Genomic DNA, 22,682 nt, shown 5'->3' with positions numbered 1-22,682 from the left:
CTAAATGGAGGAGGCAAAAAATGAGTCAATACGTAATACTTTGGTAGCAATAATATCTAAAGGTAGCTGAAGAAGGTAAAGCAATAAAACAGGGAAAGGTGGATGTAGAGTAATGGAAGAAAGCTAGGGCCTATGTTTTCAATAAGTATAGCAGGAAAAGCCTGCTCTGATGAGATAACAGTGGAAAAGAGAATTGAATGAAGTGAGGGAATCATCCATATGGCTATCTGAAAGGAAAAGTATTTCTACTAGAACGATATGAAAGCCCTGCAGTAGGAGTATGTTTAGGCATTCAAGGAACAGCCAGGAGACCAGTGTGAGTGGGGCTGAGCAAGCCATGTAGAGAGTGGGCATAATGAGGCTGGAGAGGTAGTTGGGATCTTAATCTCAACAAGATTTACATGTCCTGGTTAAGGACTTTGGATTTTACTCTAAATGTAATAGGAGGCCATCAAAGCATTTTAAAGAGGGAGTGACATGATCGGATTTATATTTTGCATAGTCATTCTGACTCTTCTTTGGAAAGGAGTAGAAATCTCATGAATGGTGAAGAGAATCTCTGAATCTCTGGAAACAGGGAGGGCAGTTAGAGCCAAAAGATGACAGTCCAAGCAATAGATGAAGTCAGCATTGACTTAAGTGGTAACGATAGAAGAAGTAAGAGGTAGTTATCAGGATTTATTTGGAAGAATACCCAGCAATGTTTTCTGATGATTTGATGAGGGGTGTGAAAGATGACTTGGCATAACTCTAAGAATTTAAATTGACCAACAGAATCATCTACTGAAATGGCAAACAGAATTATCTACTGAAAATAGATGATTGGAAAAAATAAGTTAGTTCAAATTTTCACATTCTTATTCATGCTATGTCCACTCAGGTGACAACCAGGTGAAGATAGATTTAAAAAATCATCTAGCAAATTGAGAAACCAGCTGAGGTCAGTTAACAAATTTGTCAGAGAACCAGTTGGCATAATTATATAACTATCTGCAAAACATACCAGCCTGAATACAGAAATGGAAATAGCAGATGGTTGTTCGTGTTGCCCAACGTTGGCAAATTACATGATTAATATAGTAAGAGATCAAGGGAAACAAGGACTCATTACTCCTAGTTGAAAAATAATTTAAATAGCTGAATAGAAAGTTTGAATCTATTAAAATATTTTCAGCTGTCAGTAACAAAACCTCACTCAAAATTGTTTGAGAGATAGATGGCCATTAGGACTTGGTGAAATCAGTGTCTAAAAAATATAATCAAGACCCAGTTCCCCAACCCCAACCTCCTCCTCAACTTGGCAGGTCTCAGAATCAGTTTTATTCTCAGGCTCATCATCTTCGTGGTTGTAAGATGGCTGCAGGAATGCTAGGAATTATCTCATGCAGGCTCAATAGTATCCGAGGAAAAAGGGGACCTGTCTCTTTTGAAATTCTATTTTAAAATGAAGGACCTTTCCCATAAGCTCCTCAGGACATCTTTCCCATATTGTCCAAAATTGGGCCACAAGTCTACCTCTAAACTAGTAAAATAGCATTTCCATGGTTGCTCACAGTGATTTAGATTTACCACCAATCTGAGAATGGGAAAACCTTCATTGAGAAGTGAACATCTAAAAAAAATATATGGTCAAGGAAGCAGAGAGAAAAAAATTTCTACTTAATATTCAAAGTTAAATAATGAGGTAAATAAACATGGAAATCAGAAGAGGAAGGAGAAGAAACAAGATCAAAGAGCGGTTTCATAAAAATGCAGAAAAAGAGGGATAAAAAGTTTAGGGAAGGGTACAAACACAGCTTCAAAAGCAGAACATTTAGGCAGAATTTTTTTTTTTTAATTGAAGTAATAAGAGATGGTCTTCAATGTAGATCCTAAAATTAAAACAAAGATTTATGACATTGAACAAGTTACCAAGGGTTATTCAATAAGTTAAGTTGCGAGAACTCTGATCCAATGTCAGTAAATACAAGTTTATCCTTAAAAATATATATTTGGCACTAGCACTATTAAAGAATAAAGTAAGAAATAGGAATGTTTAAAGAACAGTTTAAGTCATTACTGCCATAAAAAAAAATGTGAATGTTTTGCTTTGTTTTAGATTTTAGTTTAGATGTTCTACAATACTCATATCTATGGGACAAGCCATTTTGCTCAAGAGCTGCATTTGGTAGTCTTCTAAATTTACAAAGTTATAGTAGGAGGATAGAGTATGGAAAGAATATTGCTGATGGAACTAAAATTAGAAACTTGCACGAAAATGGACTCCTATATATAATTTTTTTTTTTTTGGAAAAGGGAGTTGTAAATAAAGAAAATTTATCATTTTTAGACAATGTAATTACATTGCAGAAGTTTTAGAAAATGAACCAATGGTCCTAAGAAAAACACTTTGCTTCAAAGATGGGCCTTATTTTTCTGAATTTTAGCTATCAACAAAATTCCGGTTTTACTAAATAGTAATCTATTTCACCTTGTTTGCATAATACCAAGCTCTGTAGAATATCATTATAAAGTTTCAAAAAAATTTTATAATGAGTCATAATATTTTGCATCAATGAACTGCTCATGAGAAAATGAATAATGTACAATGTATAATTTTAATTATTAGTAGACTCAATTTTGCATTTTTATGAATATTGGTATATTAGTGGTATAAACATTACAATAATATATCTATTTTGTACACTCAAATAGATTTTAAATATTCTATAATCATAAAGAAGGAATATTATGATCGATGTACCTCTCCTCAAGTCATATGTTCTTAGTTTATATCCTCTCCTGAAATAAGAGCAACGAATAAGTAAATTAAAATAATTATGTTCTCTTTAGTTGATAAATACATCAACCATCAAAACACCATTTCAAAATTAATTTTCTTTTGAAACATTGTAGGCTATATTGAAATTTGTAACCCCCTCAGGAAAACATGAAGACAATTGTCTGTGCTGAGAGAGTTGGGTTTTAAATTTTCTCTCTTGGGATTTGACACTTACCCACTGTAACATAAATTTGAAACCATTTAGAAAAGAAAATGGTTTTGTCATTGTTAAAAATAAAACCCTAGAAATTTCTCACACATAGTTCTGGAAATCTTTAATGCTATAACAAGAGGGAGTATAAAACACTTAAACTAGAAAGTGATATATCAACAAATTAAAATGGTCCATTTGATACTACATTAGGGACCAGCATTAGTGATTTATGAAAGAAGGTTTAGGTCTCAAAGTATGTCCCATAGTGGGGTAGGGCTAGAAGCCAGGCCCCTCAGTAGATTATTCACAGTATGAAAACTATTTGGTGAAGCAAATGATATTCCAGAAGGACTTTGTACAGACACCTTTTGTAAAACGAGCCAGACCAAGAGAAAATAAATCATTTAGAACAGATTCCAAAAGCATGAATTTCTTCAGCCAGTAGTCTTTCTTCTATAACCTACCACTCCAGGCCCTGTATAATTGACTTTCATCTCTGAAGCAAATCACCAACCTTTGTCATATAGCCACAAGAAGCAGGAAGAGAGAAGGGTGTTGTTTGCAGAAGACTCAGAAAGAGTCAAGACTATTGTTACAGATTATAGGAGACGAGTTTAGCAAGACACTTAGCCCATAGGAGATGCCTCAAAGTCCAGATGTGCCTGGAAGTTGTGAATTATATGGATATCAACATCTGTATAGATGATCCTAGCAACGCCCTGGCCTCCACTTCCCATTTGCCTCGAGAATATTCGCCAGTGGCACATGCCGCTACAGCATTTACCCCAAGATAACTCATGGATTACAGTCCTAACCTTAATCCCATAGTTTTCCATGATATATCTTGCTCTTATTATTTTTTCTAGTATGCCGACAGTCTTTGGAACCAATGACATCGTTCTATTTACAGCATTTTTATAGTGGTATTGCTATTTACAAAATATTGTAATTCTCGATCACTGAAAAAGGCAATCCTAGATGTTCTGCTTTATGTTGTTACATGCTTTGAAATTTACTACATGCATAAATTATTAAATACTGATCATCATATACATTTCTGTTATATTAGGATTAGGGACAAGTTCTGTTTAGAAATAACTCCAAGAATAGTTTTTATATCTTATTTTCTAAAGAAAATCAGTCAGATTTTCTTTAGCCTTAAAGAGCATGTTTTTGTAAAATTAAATTAATGCCGGTAGCAAGCTGCACTTTTTTTTCCCAAATGGAAAATGGAATAATTCCTCTTTTCTAATGATCTTGTCCTCTGCCCTGCCTCTGCCACCTACCCATGATCACAATCTAGACGGGGTTCACAGACTCGAATATAAATTAGAACTTGAGGGGTCCCTGAAATTTAAATAAGAAAAAGTTACATTAAGCAACAAATCACCATCACCAATTACAAACACAGATATTCTCATGTAATACTTCGGTTTTGTAATATCACTTCTTTAAAAGTATATTTATTGGACTTGATTTTAGTTCTTATTATTTAATGTGCTAATAAGCTCACAATTTTAATGTGTTAATAAACATGTGTTTGCTTTGCTGATATTTTTATAAATGTATTTTAGTGTAATTTGTTTTCATTTAACTATATATAATCTATATTTTTTGAAAGTATTATTTTCAGTATTCTAAGTTTCACAGAGTGCAAAGGCATCTATGACACACAGATAAAGAATCCTTGCAATCTTGATATTACTAATAAGTAAAAAAAATAAAAATTTTCATTTTAAGTATTCTATTTTCTGACCACTAATTTTTATCTTTTCAGTTTATTCCTTCAAATCTCCCCCCAATTCAAACAGTTCTTAAACCCTTCCCACCCAGACTTACCATCGATCCTACTATTGATTTTCCAATATCCTGCAAAATTTGACTCCTCTCGTCAAGATGCCTATATTTCTATATACGTGCTTATATTCTTATTTATATGCCTTAATTACCTAGCGGAGTATATTCTATTCTTTACATGTAGAATGGGAATAATAGTGTCTGCCTTGTATGTGAGTAATGATGAATAAGTTATTACTTCCTGTATTGTGAGCAGTAAATGATAAATAAGTTCTTACTATTATTATAATAAATAAATTAATTAAAAACCTATTTTTATGTACCTTAAACTTCTGCCACCCAATTCCAAACAAAAGCATGACTGTGAGATTATATTAATATTTCTTAACCTTTTTTAATTATTGCCTCCTTAACAAGCTTTTTTACATATTATTTTTTCCTAGCAGCTGCTGCCACCCATGAAATTTTTATACTGCAGATATACTGCATATCTGTTTATGTTTGCAGCCATATGGAGATGAAAAAACCATTGTAATAGCTAAATTTTTTATATCATAAGAACCAATTTTCTTCTCTGTGGGGGCCATAATTGTCCCTGTGAAGAATGCACATTCCGTGGATATAACCCTTTCCATCAGTTCCCAAGAGATACAACAGATACAACCAATTTTTTGAATTGAGCAATCCAAAACTTCAGTGAGCTATGTTTTCAGAAGACATCATTTTGCACCATCACAGGATTAATTTTTACTGAGTTTTATTTTTGGTATTATGTTATTGGCTTCTACTGAGGAACATTATAAAAAAGAGAACAAAAAGAAACAAAAAACAATTTCATAAAATCTATTATATTATTGCACGATTGTTAGGATATGTTTTGCCATAGAGCGCAGTACCCTCCTTTTAAGAAACCATGATTGAAAATTCTTTTAGATAGGAATGAACCTGGAGAAGTGAGCGCCATGCACCATGCTAATAAATAAATATTTAAATAAAATAATTTGACATTTAATATTAACTTCTATTCTTGAAATTCCTGTACACAATTTAATGGAGAGGATGAGAACTTATCAGAGTAAGGATGTGAAAGGATAATACTCTCTCTGAATTCTTAAAAAATTTATCTCCTCAATATGACCACTACTATGACTCTCTTTATCTCTCTTGTCTCTCAAAAAAGCAAAATACATACAGTTAGATAAATCCATTCTTCTCTATAGGAAACTTAGATATTACTTATTAGAGCATATTTAATAGAAACCTTATTCTCCATGTACACATACTCTAGGTTATCAATATCTTCCTTCAAAACAGTAGTCTCCTTTAAAAAAAACTCAGGGTGGTGGGGAAGAATAAAAACAACCCCTCTGGTAAATATATTTTTCTAAATTTTGTATTTCCAGGATTATGTTAGCATCCATTATGGATTGTTATTCTTGGTACCTGCCCAGCTAGACTGTCTCTTAACCTGCATCCATTCTCTGGTTTCATGACCAGAAGTAGAGGGGCTTCTCATAAGCACATTACTTGTTTTTATCTTTTGAATAGTGAACTTAATGACTGATCTATCTCTCTATTTGCATTGCCTGGTCATAGCTCAGAGCCATATTTCCAACACACATCTAGCAAAGTATATAAAGCATTATGTATTTTATTATAAAATATGTAAATATATGTCAAATACTTTTTAAATGTTCCTGAACAACACAGACATTTAATAAATATAGCAATATTAGTATTAGCATTAATTGATGTTGATGTTGCTGTTTTGGTATCATTATCTCATAGTTTTGCTCAATTTTTCTAAACTTATTTCTCTCCTTTTCAATTTTCTTATTTTTTTCTTTCTCATAATTTATGTATTTTTTGTAAACTATCTCAAAACCTTTTTAGAATGATGTAGTATATAATTCTTATGTAACTGTAAATAAATATTTATATTTTATTCTGTAGAGAACCTGGCAAAGCATTTTGATTCAACACATATTCTTTTTAAGTTAAACTAGCAAAAATAAAAAGGTTATCTAAAAGAAAAGCTGATATATTAAAATGTCTCAAAAGAGATCATAAGTATCTTAAGAATATGTATTGACCCTTAAGAAGTATAAGACACATATATCAGATTTCTAATATATTCTTTATGATTAAAATAAAAGCTAAAAAGAATTCTTAAAATATATAAAGTCATAAAGAATGTATTCTAAAATGTGAAAGCCAATAAAATCTAAAGAGAAAATGTTAAAAATGAATAAAAATTGACACAATTAAAAAGTTCTCATGTATTTAGTATAAAAATTTTTATGGCAAATGAAGAGCTGGCATATGTGATTCTAAGATTATAAAGAGACTGTAATCCAAGGAGAAACCTAAAACATAAAGCAAACCAATTTAATAGAGCAAAATCGGAAGTAGAAAATAATGCTTTTTATTATTATGCAATTATATGAAATTTTATCATATGTTTAAATCTCTTTACTACTCTTTCTGGAAGAAAATTTATTTTACAAAGATTTGAAATCAATAAAATGAGTAATAAATTATACTAGGAATTACAGCACTGATATTTGGAGAAAAATAAGATATCACAGAAAACAGTAAATTCAGTATTATAAGTATTTTGTAGGGCATATTTGATTGTATGTATTTCTCTATAAATTAAGTAAGAATTTTTATAAATACCTAATGTCCTAGATTATGCGTTTTCTTTAACATGGGATATATAAGTCAAGGTTAACTAGTCAAAAGATGGAAAATTATAGTGAGGATATAATCAGAGATCACTTACAAGAGGAAAATTCATCTGAGTCAAAGTTAAAATATTTAAAGCACCAATTATGTAGTTAAATTGAACTATTACCTTATTATGTTCCTTTAAAGAAATAGCCTCATATTTTTCTGGTCCAAGATTATATTCTAAACACATTCTCAACTTAAAATAAGTCACAATAACTATAGAATACAAGAAAGATGTGGTAAATCTCAGATCTTCATTAACAAAATTTTCATTGAGAAAAAAATTATAAAGGTCAAGGTGTGCTGCTAATTTTTCTTGAAGAATTCTATTTTATCTTCGATCTGTATTATAAAATCAACCCATGGCTAACAAAGTCATTCTCAGAACATAGAATATTAATGAAAGGCCTCATTTGTTCACATTTATGATGAGCACTTTAGTGGATTTTGATTAAATGGGATGATTGCTTAATTTTGAGCCTACAAACATATGGGGATTTTAAAGGAAAACTAATTTCTTACATTACGTTTTTTCAGGAATGATATTTCTGAGACATGTAGAGAAAAAGAGATCATGGGTAGATCTATGGTAGAAGTGAAAGATCCAAATCAGGACCTGCTAATGCAATGAAAAAAGATTCTGCCCATTAGTTCAACTTATTCAACAAAAATCTACTAAGCACCAAACACATGTTAGGTATGTCTCGGTCCGTGAAAGTTTGAAGATTAATAAAAACATGGACTCTATGCTCAAGGATCACTAAACTCACTGGAGAATAAGACAGATGAAATATATATATATATATATATATATATAGAAATATATATATATATATATATATATATATATATATATATATCACCTGTATTAAGTGTTGTAGAAGCAAGGACTGAGGAAAAAGTAATTAAATCTGTGCATAACTGTTTCAAAGGATGACACTTTTGATGAACCTTATAAGATCAATTTTCCAGGCAAAAAAAGGGGTAGAAAGGCATCCCAGTCTGAGGAAACAAATGTTGATTCTGAGAATACACACAAATGGCATTTCATTCAGTGAACCTGGAATGCAGAATTCAAAAAGGAAGGTAGGGAAGATATAGTCAGAGTATAGATTATATTCAGACTGTGAAGAGGGAGCAGATTAAATTTGCGATTTTTGTGTTTTTCATTTTTATGTTTTCTTGTTTTTCAGTAAGAGGCGAGGAGGTCCTAAATTACTAAAACAAAGGCAGTAGAAAGAATGGAACAGAGAGTGATTCTAGAGTCATATTGAAGATCAAATCAATTGTACTTGGTTACCAAGTTGGTCTAAGTGAGTGAGGAAAAACATTTGGCAAATTTTACAACCTGCAGGTGTAGAAGGAGAGAGAAGCAGTCCTGTGACAGACTCTGAACTCCAACCTAGAAAAAACAAATAAGCTAAACAAGAGGTAAAGACAGTCTAGCTAGAGAAGGCATAGTATATTATAAATGAATCTTTGGTCTCAAGCTTCTTTCTAGATTTTATATTTCTCTCAATACTTATGTTATTTCAAACATATTAGTGTATCATCATCATCAATCAACATCTAAATTTCTTCTGTATAAAATACACTGTCAAGAGACACAAAGACACAAGACACAAGTCTTGAGGAGAGAAAAGTGAACGACTCCAAAAATTTTATAACAAGACAACTAAAAGACTGACATTACTGGTAGAAATACAGATCTTAAAAGAAGAATTTCTATTTCTATTCTTTGTTTGGAAATTTGACTTGTTCGAATAAACAAAATGGTTTCTTAAAGATTTTCTCAGAATTCCTGATAGTTAGCAAGAAGTAACTACTCTGTTGATTTTTAAAATAAAATTGCAGAAATGATAAAAGCCAATTTTATTCCATTTTTTTTAGTTCAAAAAGAATTTGAAAAGAACTTAAAATTTCAGAATGTAGCACCATGAAAATATGACGAAGAATGAGCCCTCTGGAAATAAAAGACATTCTGAAATATGTAGAAACAGGACCAAGGAAATTCTGTGTGGATACTATTTGAAGTGATTGAAATTATTTTTAATCTTTTGAATGAGAAGCTGAACAACCACAAACTTAAAAATCCTTTAGAAAAATCAGTGTTGAATTCCAGTCAGTAACTCCTAACACACTTTAGCCTTTTGTTAAAACAGATGAAAAATAGTTTCTCCTGTGGAAGTACAAATGTAAGAGATTCATCTGGTTATGATCCCCTTAATAGTGTAAGAGATTCAATGAATGCAGACAGTTTCTTATAAGAACTTCATGTGCATGTGAAAACACAGAGAGGAACCAATTAATCCTTGTTGATAGATGGATGACACTGAATCTCGCAGTAAGCCCTGAGGTCTCACAAATAAATGAGTTCAGAATCATAGTAGGAAGGAAAATCTTAAATACCAAAATATTACCTCAGACAGGTGAGTCACTCATTTATTATAGCCCCAAAGCAAAGATGAATCATGAAAGATCAAATGGAACTTTTGCCCTGGTTTTACCCTGGGAAAGTTTCCAAGGTACTTAGGGTTTTAAATTACCAGGCGAAACCAGTGAGGGCTAGTATCCTGGGCTGTTGTGGCTATGGAGGTGTTTAGATACCTGTTATAATTTTCAATTTTCAACTCATTGCATTAGGGAAGATTGGATTACTGCATTCTGTAGTCATATGAAGATATCTGCGAGGTAGAGAAAATAGCACTGGACTTAGAATCAGGCTTGAGTTTAATACCCAATTTTGCCTTGTAATAGGTGGGAAAATCTGATCCGTAGACTTCTCATCTGTAAATGAGGCTAACAATACATACTTCAACTGGATATTATAAGAATTAAGCAAAATAATGTTGCAAATTTCCCTGGATAGAGTAGTTGCCTAATAAATGATAAAAAATAAGAACAATTTACTAAACAGATATTTGTTGATAACATGGTATGGGCCAGACTGTTCAGAAAAGTTATAAGTAAATGAAGTAATTTTAAAGAAATCTTCTTTTTAGTATTCTTACATCATCGCTATCTGTATATTTAAATTTTGGAGTTTACCTCATTGTTAGGTGATTTTATTTAAAAAGAGAAGCATAGGTAAATTTTAAATTGAAGATAATCTGCATTTACACTTTGTTAAAACCAGGCATGTAAAATGGAAGTAGGCCGGCCACTTGAATGACAACTGCTAGTTAGAGTCCTACAAGGAGCCATGTGAACTGGATACAACTTATACTTTGGGGCTCATAGCACTGATTGATAGAGGCGTCTCTGTGTCATTTTCATAGCTCTCTTCATCTTAAAGGGTCTGTCATTCAAAGAAAATTTAAAAGGCAGTATACCTATCCTTTCCTATAATTAGAAAATTATTTCTTCCACAAATATTGGTACTAGAAATAGGCAATCAAATGTGTGTCTCCTAAAAATATGTCATTTTTCTTATAATTGTAGGGGTGCCTATATAAAATAGACCCTCTATGAATGGTCATGATGTTCAGTCACATGATAGGGTAGGTCTTTTAGGTTCCATTGTCTCACCTAGAAACAAACATTGTGCCCCATCATGACCTTGAGCATGAGTATTAAAATCAGAAAAGATCATTAACTCAAATCTATGTAGAAGAACTCAGGGGGCTTTGAGGGAAGAGATATCTGCCTACTCCTCTTAGTTTGAATTTCTTTCAATTAGATATAATAAATTTAAGGAAAATTGACTGTCATGACCAATTAGTTTTATTCTTACTCTTTATTGTTAGTACTCCAAAATACCAGCTGGTCTCCTCAAAGCATAGAGAAACAAAGCTATAAAATAGGCAAGTGCCTCTGTGTGGGAGGTGGGGGAGGTATAGGGAACAATCCCTCTTCATGTCTAAGTAAACCTGAAAGGCCATATATCTTTAGCTCCTAAAAATGTAGGAAGTCTTAATCACAGACATGTGTAACTGGTCCCTCAAGTTGAGTGCTAAAGAGGAACCATTCCTTTTGCTAAGAGGCACAAGCAAATTCTTAAACTTTTTCTCTAGCTCTACTTGCTGTCCTTCTGCTTCAAAAACTAATTTGGGGAAGACAAAGTCAGGAAGGGAATAATCTAATTGTATTCCTGAGTATAGAAAAGTAGAATAGGCATTTGAAGTCCCCAGTCTCTGTCACTTTAATAGAGATTGAGAAAAACTGATCCTAATTTGATGCATTTTACAAAGCTGGAGCTACCCACTTAAGAATGTTCTGTCAAACAGCTATTTTCAAAGCCTAATGCAAAGATGATCTAATTAGCTGACTGGTTGTTTGTGATCTAATCACAAATAAAGAACCGGAACAGTACTTGTTAAAGGTTTTGTATAAATTGAAGAAAAAAACAAATCCGTGAAATTCATTTAATATATGTTTTTCATTTTATAGAATAGAACCCGAATACTGAGGTCTAAGTCTCTTCTATCTTTTCCCAGTCACACTGTATTCTCGCTAGTCACTAAAAAACATGTTTTAGTGAATAAACAATAATTTTATATTTCAAATTCATGATTATTGGATGGCCTTTCCTATACGTTTAAACATTTTTTCATGTAATTGTCACAAATACCCTGCTATGTAAGTATTACACTCCCCACTTTACAGATAAAGAGATGGAGGCTCTGAAAGGTCACACACTCAAGTGAGAGCAACAATATTCAAACTGAATTCTTTCTAACCTCAAATCCCATGCTCTCGTGATATATCACCTTGCATTTCTAAAAAAGTAGGTAAGCCAGTTTTAAAAGTCCTCATAATTATAGTCTCATCTTGCCCCAAATGTCAAATTTAGGTTATTTGAGTATGCCAATAGGCAGAAATTACTTTTACGTTCCACAGTAAATAATTGTTCTTTACTCTATTGGAAATGCTTGCTCCTTTCTCAAAGAGCAGTACATCTTGGCAATCTAGAATTTTCTATGAGTGAAAGGTCCAAAATCAATAGTAAGGAATGAATACAACTGCTAGGATAAGCTGCCAGCAAATCATGTACCTCAGCCAAAAAAAAAAAAAAAAAAAATCTATTTTGCTTGGCATGCGGGTCCATAATTGCTAAACAAGTAGGAGCAGCAAGATTAATAGGTTTCACCAGACAGAACAACCCATCGAAGCCACTATCACTTATATGATCAAGCATTTAATATATATTTATAAAGTAATATCAAATTTGATTATCATAAAAAGGGGAAATATAACAAATACGTTTGCAAATTTTATGGCTCAATGCTTGATATTCTTAAATACATTATGGTTTGCTTAGAATCATAGACTCGTGGCCATAGTAGAAACCTAAGGACTTATAACATTAAACCCTATCATTTTACAGAAGGAAAATCCACATCCATGACAAGTAAAATAGCCAAAGATCACACCCGCCTCAGAGCCACATCTTGAGTCCAAATATTCTCTTTTGTCCAAAGTTACACAACTAGCTATTGACAGAACTGGAAGTAAATCTTAAGCCGTCCTTTTTCTTCTCCACATAGCTTAGCATTTTGCTGGTTCAAAAGACATAAGAAGATAAAATTAAAAACAAAATAAACAAGTTGGTATACATAGACACCCTGGTAAAAATAGATAACAAAGGCAAAAAAAAAAAAATCAAATGTAGATAAAGTCTGCGAAGCCTTAAAGATCAAACCCATTTAATTTTATTATTTATTCTTTGTTTTATTTTCCAGAAACTCTTAAACCAACTTAGATAAATATCTATTACTTCATTTTCTCAAAAGCAGGTATTTAAAGCTTATAATAATTGATTGAAAATTGAAAAGTGTCTCAGCATTTTTCCCGGGACCTATTTGAAGCAAACCCAACCAACTTTCTAAAAAGTCACCTATTTTAATTTTTAATTAGCATTAGACAATCTATAAAAATAATAATTTTAATATATGACCTAAAAGAAATGTTAACATTAGCCTTACTGAATTACGAGAGTTTTATTATAGATTCTATACCAGGTGCTGGGAAAGTAAAAGTCTTCTACTTTATAAGTTTGTATGCTTTACACCTTGACTCTTTTCTATATTTTCAGTATTGATAGATAACATTTACACTGGATGAAATATGGAGTGAGCATTTGTGGGGGGAATCGTGTAAAAGAAAATGTGTGAGGAATAAGAGAGAAAGATAAAATGGAAATTCTAGACATGAATTAACCAATAAAAATTTTAAGATCATTTTGTCTGAGATATTTTGTAAAATCCCAGTAGCCAGGACAAATTTTAAAATATCTGTGTTTGCCTCAATGGCTTGACATTTTTCAAGTGTTAAGTTCTGCATAAAAATTGGGTTGCATACATTTTTTAAATTGTCTTTGTCAGAATATTCATTCATGTGATATGTTTCATTATCTCAAAGGAAGAAACAAAATTCTCAACAAGTTAGGCTAACTCCAAAAACAAAAGTAGCTCTTAACCCATTGCTTTACATTTTTCAGACTAAATTTTTGTGATTGATTGTATTTGTAAAAATTAGAAATTTTCAATAGGCCTTCCTTTACAAATAAACAAGGTCAGAAATGCTGACCTTACATACACTCAGCCACAGTAGTTTATTAAACTTCTTAGCTTGTTTTCCTTTCTGGAATCATCACTGCTGAAATTCTAGATCTTAGAGTAAATATAACCAAACATACTCCACCAAAAGAAAAGCTAGTTTCTAGTCTTTTAAATCCTAATGCTGTACCTATCATGAGTAGCTCTCAATGATTACTCATAAAAATGGCTCATACTCTGACTAATTTACAGAAATATTCTTCAAGTCTTTAGTAGCTAAATAGATCAATTGCTTTTCTTATCTTGATTAGCCTCAAGCAGTTGAGGAAAATAAGTAAAAGTTGGGGAAAGTAAGTTAGAGAGGTTGTGAATAATGCAAGTGAATAATTGCATGAAACTCTTTATGAATGAACACAAAATAAATGTAAACACATTTTTTCCAAAGTTGTGAACAGAACAGTATTCTTGTGACATGCTCTCTGACAAAATGCTTACCATGGTCAACAAATTTAGGAGATAAGGATTATTCCATGTTGCTTTTGGTGACTCTTAACTTACAGTTGCACATTTTAGTTCGGTATATTCTCTCTCTTCCAAGAATTCCTCTTTTGCTTCTGGATCCAAACAGCCCTTTCATTGCAGAAAGTACTAGTAGAAAGTACCTGAGATTAAAATGAAAACTGACATCTTCTTAAGTGACCCTGCCTCCTTGGCTATGAGAATTGGTTTAGAAATGGAACATGTTCAAAGCTTGTTCAATCAAATAAATCTATTAATTCAGCCACAGTAATTGGTCTTGGGGTGGGTTGTGACCCAGACTTTTCAAATCAGAATCTTTCCTTGCAAGTTTTCTCACTGGTGTTGGGGTTAAAAGATAACATCTATTTGCTCTTGAGAATACATTATTGTGAGCATCGTTCTCTTGTCTATCTTGAGAGGTCAGTCTGAGAATGTGAAGCAATATGCAAAGGAAGAAGAGATGAAAGTCAGAAACATGGCAGACACAAGTATTCAATTATCTGTCTCTAGCTGTTCAAAAGTGGTGCAACGTCGGCTCTTTCTTGAGTTGGGTTCTTGTTACTTGAAAGCAAAGATTCCAACTACTATGCCACAGAAGAGACGACAGGAATGTTTGTGATCTAAAAGGACATAATGTGTGATTGGGGAACAGTAAGTAGATATGTATGTCTCAAACGTAAAGCGGGAGACACCTGCTTTATCTGTTGTTTTGCTTTGCTTTTTCTTCAACTACTTTTCAAAGACTACAGTGTAGATCTATAATAAGAGATAGTATGAATCGCTATCAAATGTAGTATGAATTGCTATATTTATGAGAGTTTTCTACTAGTCATGCATTTATGGAAGTGATCCACATAAAGTGTCTGTTTTCAAACTGTAATAAGCAGAACCCCACAGATTGCATGGAGCGATGAGCTTGGGGAAGTACTGGTACTATCATGAATGGAGAAAGGGCAAAAATCTGATGGTCTCCTGCCCCAGACCCATCTCTGAATAAAGTATCTCCTCTCCCTCCTAGTTCAGTAATGGTCTTCCACATACAACTGCTTCTGAAGAAAGGTTATGCTGCTAAAATATATATAAGAACCATTGATGGGCATCTTCTGAATTCTCACAATAAAGCTATGAGATATGTCATTGTTTCCATTTTATAGTTGAAGGATCTAGGCATTACAAGATTAAAGAACACACTCAAGATTGCCTGTGAACAAAAGACTGAGGCAGGACTGGGACTTCGCTTTCTTTGCCTGGCTGGCCCCAGAGCCCCATGATACTGTTCCCAATACAACCTTATACTCTAGTAGGACTAGGACTGTCACCAGTTTACCAATCCTCATGTTTGTCTGTTTGTTCTGTTAAAACCTAAACACACATAACTGTAATCTGATAGGTAGTCAGACTACCTGTAATGGACTGGATGCATCAAGGAAACATACTCCAGAGCAATCATGGAACACCACTCAGATGGAAAGGAGAAGCATCTTACATAAGGTTTGAGTTCCTGCTGAAGAATTCAGAGGAGAGTCTAGGGGAAGAAGCAATTGATTCTGTTTCTGTGATGGGGATAGGAGAAGCTGGGATTAACTAGGTTGGAAGACATCAGCAGGAAACATAGTTTAGCAACTGGGTATTCCCAGCAATAGAAGGGAAGAGTAAAGCAAGTCTGGGCATCACTGAACACAGCACCAGTCACTCAATGAAGGGGTCAGTAGGGCATTTACAGCTGCCATGTGACCTTAGAAGTGTCTCTAGTTAAGTTTACAGTTGGCTTTATCCATATCTGTCATACTAACTCAGATAAAAACAGGCAGCTTTGTTCTTTTTCATCTAAGGTAATTTTTACTTCCAGTCCCAGACAGACTTTTACTCTTTCACTTTCCTGAATTTGCTGCTCTCCCAGCAGGAGTTTTACTGAACTCAAGAAATTTCAACAGTGAACATCTGCTAATGTGTACCTAACACACTTAATACGTAGTAAGCATGCCTCTAGCCAGCAGGGAATCAATCATTTCTTCAAAACACTTTCTTCCCTTAGTCCATGGCCAATTATAGACTTTGAAGGAATCCAAAGTAACATCTTACCAAGGCAAGTTGGAGGACCGCTGGGTTGAGCAGTAAAGTAAATGCCTTTCTGATATTATGGATTTTTAATATTATCTCTCTGCTAGAGAAAAAAAAATTTTCCTGAGGAAATGCATTAATGGGAATGTGTAATTCTCTTTCTTGTCCCAGGCTCCTAAAAGTTAGACTGTGCGATAGTATAAAATGTAAAGAAATATTAAGGATTCCACTGCAAGTCATAGTGGTTCTCTTTGTATTCTTCCTTAAACCACCTTGTCCCACCCTTTGGCTTTCCCTCCTACCTATGTTTGATAATCAGAAAAGGTTCAATGCTTATAGAAGAATTATTCATATTATAACTTTAGAAGTCAAGTGGTCACTATATGCTGGATTTGGTGTTAGTCAACGCAACCAAAAATGTAATTTGGATGTATTTCCTGTCTTGTAGAGAAATTAACAGTTGTGAACACAAGAAATGACATGACAAGGAGAAAATTCCAAGTATTGTGGCATCATCAGCAATAGGAAGAAGTAGGAATTTGGATTGGATTATGGTGTTCAAATTTAAACATCAGAGATTTGTATTAAAAACTGATTAGAACAGTTCTCTATTTATTACAAAACATGCAAAGATTGTAAAACACTGCTTAACTTTTGACATCCTCTTCTCTTCTCACATCTAATTCACTGTAGCAAGAATCCTTCCTGAAGGAAGTAAGTCTGAGCAGTTTAGTTTAAAAAATCAAGAAAATCTACTGGAAGAGATGCAATACCCTGAATTGGCCTTACATTTATTCTAATAAGGAAAAATGATTCACCAGATTACTGATTATGTTTGACATTCAGTAGATATGTGAAAAGTAAAATATATGTTTACTACATGCCATATAAGTACGGAAATTATGTTTGATAACAGTATTATACATTTTGTTAGATATAAAACCAATATATATGAAAACTCAAGAATATAGGAATCCCACATTTAAAATTACTTTAAATAGTAATTCAGTCAGGTCTCTAATTTGTGCTTGGAATGTGGAAGAGAAATGAAGATGAAGACCACAATTACATAAGCTTGAGCCATTAGAGAAATTAAATATAATACACATAAACATGAAAAGTTTATTTAGAATAAGTCAAATATCCTGATGTTGAAGCCACAAATTACGAAATTGTGTTTGGTTTTCATACTAACACCAAAACTTCAAAATGGCACCCACAATTGACTAAACTTCTTTCCACAGCCACAGTTTTTACTGAGCCAACCCACACTTTCAGGCAAGTACATGAAAGTGTATCCATTGCTGATGTAATTTGTGGTAAAAGGACAGAGTACTATAGTTGTTCTCGGACAAAGGTCCTTAAGACAGATCATTTAAATTAGGTAAACATTGAAAAGTAATGTTTTTTATGTGATTGAGGTTTATTATTGGCCATAATTTATTGGAATAAAATAATGTGTGGGCTGTGACATATTTAAAAAATATCTATGTAGAAGAATAGAAGGAAAAAATACTGTAACAATACAAAGATGCTTTGAAACATCCTAGGTACTGCACTTTCATATAGGTCATTTATTTTCTTTCTGTGGCTTTGCCTTGACACATTAAGTGCAGGGTATAGTGTTTTTACGCATTTCTAGAACTGGTCACTTTCCAAAGCTATCTGCAGAAAATGGTGGGAGGTACGAAGAGTATGGCCAGGCCAATCTGAGATCTAATCTTGGCTCTGCCCTCTCTACTGGTGGTGGCCTTCAGCAAGTCATTTTACCTAAATCTGAGTTACATAATCTATAAAACCAGGACAATAAGACCTATCATCACAGGCTGTTGTATTAATGTCAAAATACAGACAAAGGGCCAGTGTAGTGTCTGGCATGGCTGTAGAAAAGTAAATAGGAGCTATAGTAGTCATTATTAGTGTTATCACTGTTGTTGTTAATGTTATTGCAGCATCTGCATTAATGAGGCTATAAGAAGCTGCTTGAGATCTGTTTATATTGTCCTTTCTGTCCCGCCCTCACTTTTTTCTCAGTTTTTTAAAAATTTTTTCATTTTTCAATTAGAGTTGACATTCAATTTTATTTTATATTAGCCTCAGGTGTACAGCGTAGTGGGTAGACAGCTATATAATTTGCAAAGTGATTCCCCTCTGATTAGTCTAATGCCCATCTGAATACATAGTTATTACAATATTATTGACTGTGTTCCTTATGTTGTTCTTCACATCCCTGTGACTCTTATGTAACCATCAGTGTATACTTCTTAATTCCTTCATCTTTTTCAGCCATTCCCCAATACTCCTTCCATCTGGCCGCCAGCATTTGTTCCCTGTACCTATGAGTCTGTTTCTATTTTGTTTGTTCATTTATTCTTTAGATTCCACATATAACTAAAATCACATGACACTTATCTTTCTCTGTCTGACTTATTTCACTTAGCATAATACCCTCTATGTACATATATGTCGTTGCAAATAATATGATTTCACTTTATTTTTCTACCCTCACTTTTTGATACTCACTGCCCCTCTTATTTCTAAGAATCACTTTATCTTTTCTGATAATGTTTTCTGGATTATGTTTTTTTTCTGCAGCACTGAATGCTGCTAACAGCAGAATACAGGCATGCAGATAGACACAATCATCTTCCACCATATAAGAAATATGAATCTGTTTTTAATGACTAGAAATTCAAGAGAAATGCCCCAAATCTTTCTGAATATAAGACAATTATTCCAAAGAAAAGGGATGTTTTAGGCCACTGTTAACATGGCAGATAATAATAATTTAATGTTTTAAGTAAAATTCCAAAATTTGACACAAATCCATTACATTGAGAAGCTATTTACTATATTTTTTAGCCTGTCACGCATTCCAGCAGTGTGTTTATTAAAGACTGTGCGTCCTAGGCGTGGAGAGTGAGAAGGGGAAATATGCTTTCTTGGTCCCACTTTTCAGCTCTTTCTCAAGAAACTTACTTGACCACAGGAAGAGCCCTTTTCAATGTAATTATTAGCCCAAGATGTAATATAAGTCCATAACATATTATATCATTTTTTATTTTTAATTCACAGCATATGTCAGGGCAATTGTTTCTTATATAAAAACTTAAATAAAATGATTTGCTGTTATAAAATATATTCTTCGAATCATTTTATATAAGTACCTACATGTCTTAAAACCAGTGGTATACAGAATTATGCAAGATCTATACCTAATGATGTCATTATCCCAGATAACATTAATATTTTTACTACATCTCTTTACCTTATTATTTAACAGCTTACACAAATACATGCATATACTTTTTTTTTTAAACTTATTTATATTTCTTAACCTATCACCTTCTGATAGGAATTTGGGAAAACATGAACATTTGTGATTTTATAATCTTAAATGATCTATATGAACATGTTGTATAAACAAATCACATGCTCACACAAAATCCTTTATCAAATTTTTATGTCTTTCTTAAATGAACTAGAAATAGAGAAGCTGTTTGTTTGTTTTTTTGTTTGTTCTATTTTTGTTTTTAAGGAACTTCTTGATTTTCGGGCCTATATATTCTGACCTTCCCCAAAGCAGGGTAAATAAAGAATAGTGACTGCTATAAATGGAATATAATGCATATGTTTGATTTACTTTGTAGGTACATCTACACTACTACCAAGTCTTCTTGGTTTACTGCTTCCTGCCTTTGGTATCCTTGTCTACTTGGAATTCTGAATGTGGTGTGACAGCTGCTATACCCGACCCAGCTCAGAGGACACCTTTCATCCCTGTGATGACAACAATTCCTTTCAATTCCTGTGGCTCCATCCTAAGCCAAATAAATTATACTTTAACAAACTATCCAACTGATTTACAACACATGTTATGACTGAGGCATTCAGGAACCCCTTTATCCAAAATAATAAACTTTTAAATGGATATAAAATAATTTTTAACTCGTTCCAGTATGCCTTATAAACCACTTAACCTGATTCTGTGACAGTTGCATGATTTAATCCAATGGGACAAGTTACAGTGTTCAACTCAATTCTATAGTTTGTAGAGTGAAAGTAAAATCACCATACACAGGTGCTTTAATAACAAGTTGTAAAATATAATAGAGGTTGAAATGTTGACTGTATGTGGTAAATGTAAGAGTACTATCCTCTTGTACTATCCTCTCTGTTCTAGGTCCCACATATTTTTGAATGGCCCCTATCATTCATGACATTCTGAGTTTTCTTAAAAAAAAAAAAAGTAGAGTATAACTGAAACATTTGACATAAATTCCATTACCAAATTATTTTACAAAATGAGTTGAAAGATTTTGAATATTAAAAACCAAATTCTAGAATTTATTATCAGTATTCTTATTTTGGAAGTAAGTAATTTTATAAGTATTTGATTTTCAGAATCAGTAATACTTTTAAGTTAGTTTTGTAATAGTAAAGTTAACATACCATATGAAGATTTTTTTTTTACTTTTGTATTCTACTCTGAAATTATTTTATGTTTTTATTATCATCAATTTCAAACCTCAAAAGTCACAGCTCTTATCTAGAGTATTATATTGCTGTATTTATTCATATGTGGAATGATGAATTTTGAAAAGTAGAGTGCTTCAATTTTTTAATCAAAATGTGATAGTCTTTATATGGCTAGAAATAAATAACAGTTAAGTGAATATTAGAATTACCTAATAATATCTAGTATCTTGTTTTTTGTGCTTCATTCCTAAATAAAAACCTTTCTTTATTGAAGGTGTGGAATCAAGAAATCACCTGTAGATTGGAAAAACTACAGTATTTCTTATTTTTTAAAATTTAGTTTTAAATTTATTTCCCACTTTAATGCAATACCGAAATCTGGCTAAAAATGCCAAATCAATGTGTTGCTAATGGTACGTTAAAGAGTATGCAAAACTGGAAGGCCAAGAGGAGACAAATAATAGGTCTGTCCAATGATGTCTCCCAAGTGTTGGTGCTTCAGGTTTTTATAAGTTGTAGAAAGGAAGATGCACATTTCTTCATTCTCCATGGTGTGCACGGAAATGTATTTGAGTGTGGATGTGAAAGAAATCCAGTAATAAGGATTAACTGGCTCATGAAATTGTGCAATGTCTAATGCATCAAGAGGTATAATCCTATTTTAATAGCACAAACTTGTGAGCTAATTAGAGATAGAGTTTATCTTTTTAGAAAGGATACCTTATAGGTTCATAAAAAAAATATTTACAGGAAGCAAAACAGATCTATTACTACTTTATCCCCCTTTCTTTAATTTGTATAATTTTTGTACTATATATCTATGTGTAAATGTTTAAAGTTTTCATTATGAAAATATCAATAAATATTTCATTAGTTTACATTTAACTCTTTGTTATAAAATGAAACTTTTTAAAATAAATGAAATGGATGATTTCCCAGTAGAAATATGTCAACAGTCTTAAGAGCATTACCAGATTTCATAAAATATTTAATTATTTGAAGAGAAACAAAATCTCTTCATATTTTAGGGAAATGAATACTCTGTAAGCCTTCTATACAAATGTTTGTGTTTTCATTGTTACACTTTGGGATTTTCCTTTTGCAATGTGACCCATGTTGGGCATTTTTATATAATCAACAATAACTAAATCTTTTGCCAAATGCATGCTTGCCTTTTATTTTCTAATGTATGGCAATAAAGAGCAAAAACGATTAGATTTTGCATGAAATGGTTCTGAAAGGTAAGAAGAAAACAGACTTTGGAGGATATTTGTTTAATTTTAAATTTGTGACTGATTAGGTAGATTAAAATCTATCATTCACTGATAACTCAAACTTTTCATTTCCTCATATAGTTGTATAAATTTGACTGGGACCATCAGTTTTAAACTGTTGTCAAACTAACTAATGTATCATCTGCTTTAAGACACAAGATTCTTAATTAAAATTTATAGAGATATAGACACTTCTGTTGTTTCTTTGTATTTCAGGAAAGGTGATAGTAGTTTTATTTGATACTGATAAATATTGAATTGATTTTTTTAGTTATTTTTTATTATTTTTTCAATGGAGTAGTATAGGACTGTGCTTTGTCCTTTTTATGAATGAAAACAAATTATAA

The 22,682-nt window shown here is 32.5% G+C and overlaps 1 protein-coding gene across 2 annotated transcripts in view; it reads left to right on the top strand.

The window, feature by feature from the left end:
• Positions 1 to 22,267, top strand: part of CNTN1 (contactin 1) — a 272,015-nt gene extending 249,748 nt beyond the window's left edge. For both annotated transcript variants that reach the window (XM_016151683.2, XM_016151684.2), the window contains one exon: positions 20,233 to 22,267. In XM_016151683.2, coding sequence (XP_016007169.1) covers positions 20,233 to 20,309 — 77 coding nt within the window. In that variant the 3' untranslated portion in view covers positions 20,310 to 22,267. The remainder of the gene's footprint in view (positions 1 to 20,232) is intronic.
• The last annotated feature ends 415 nt before the right edge of the window (positions 22,268 to 22,682 follow it).

Source organism: Rousettus aegyptiacus, unplaced genomic scaffold, assembly GCF_014176215.1.
Source record: "Rousettus aegyptiacus isolate mRouAeg1 unplaced genomic scaffold, mRouAeg1.p scaffold_m13_p_2, whole genome shotgun sequence".
NCBI classification, from domain to species: Eukaryota; Metazoa; Chordata; class Mammalia; order Chiroptera; family Pteropodidae; genus Rousettus; species Rousettus aegyptiacus.
Note: the sequence above shows the minus strand (reverse complement) of the source record. Positions and strands in the feature narration are given on the sequence as shown.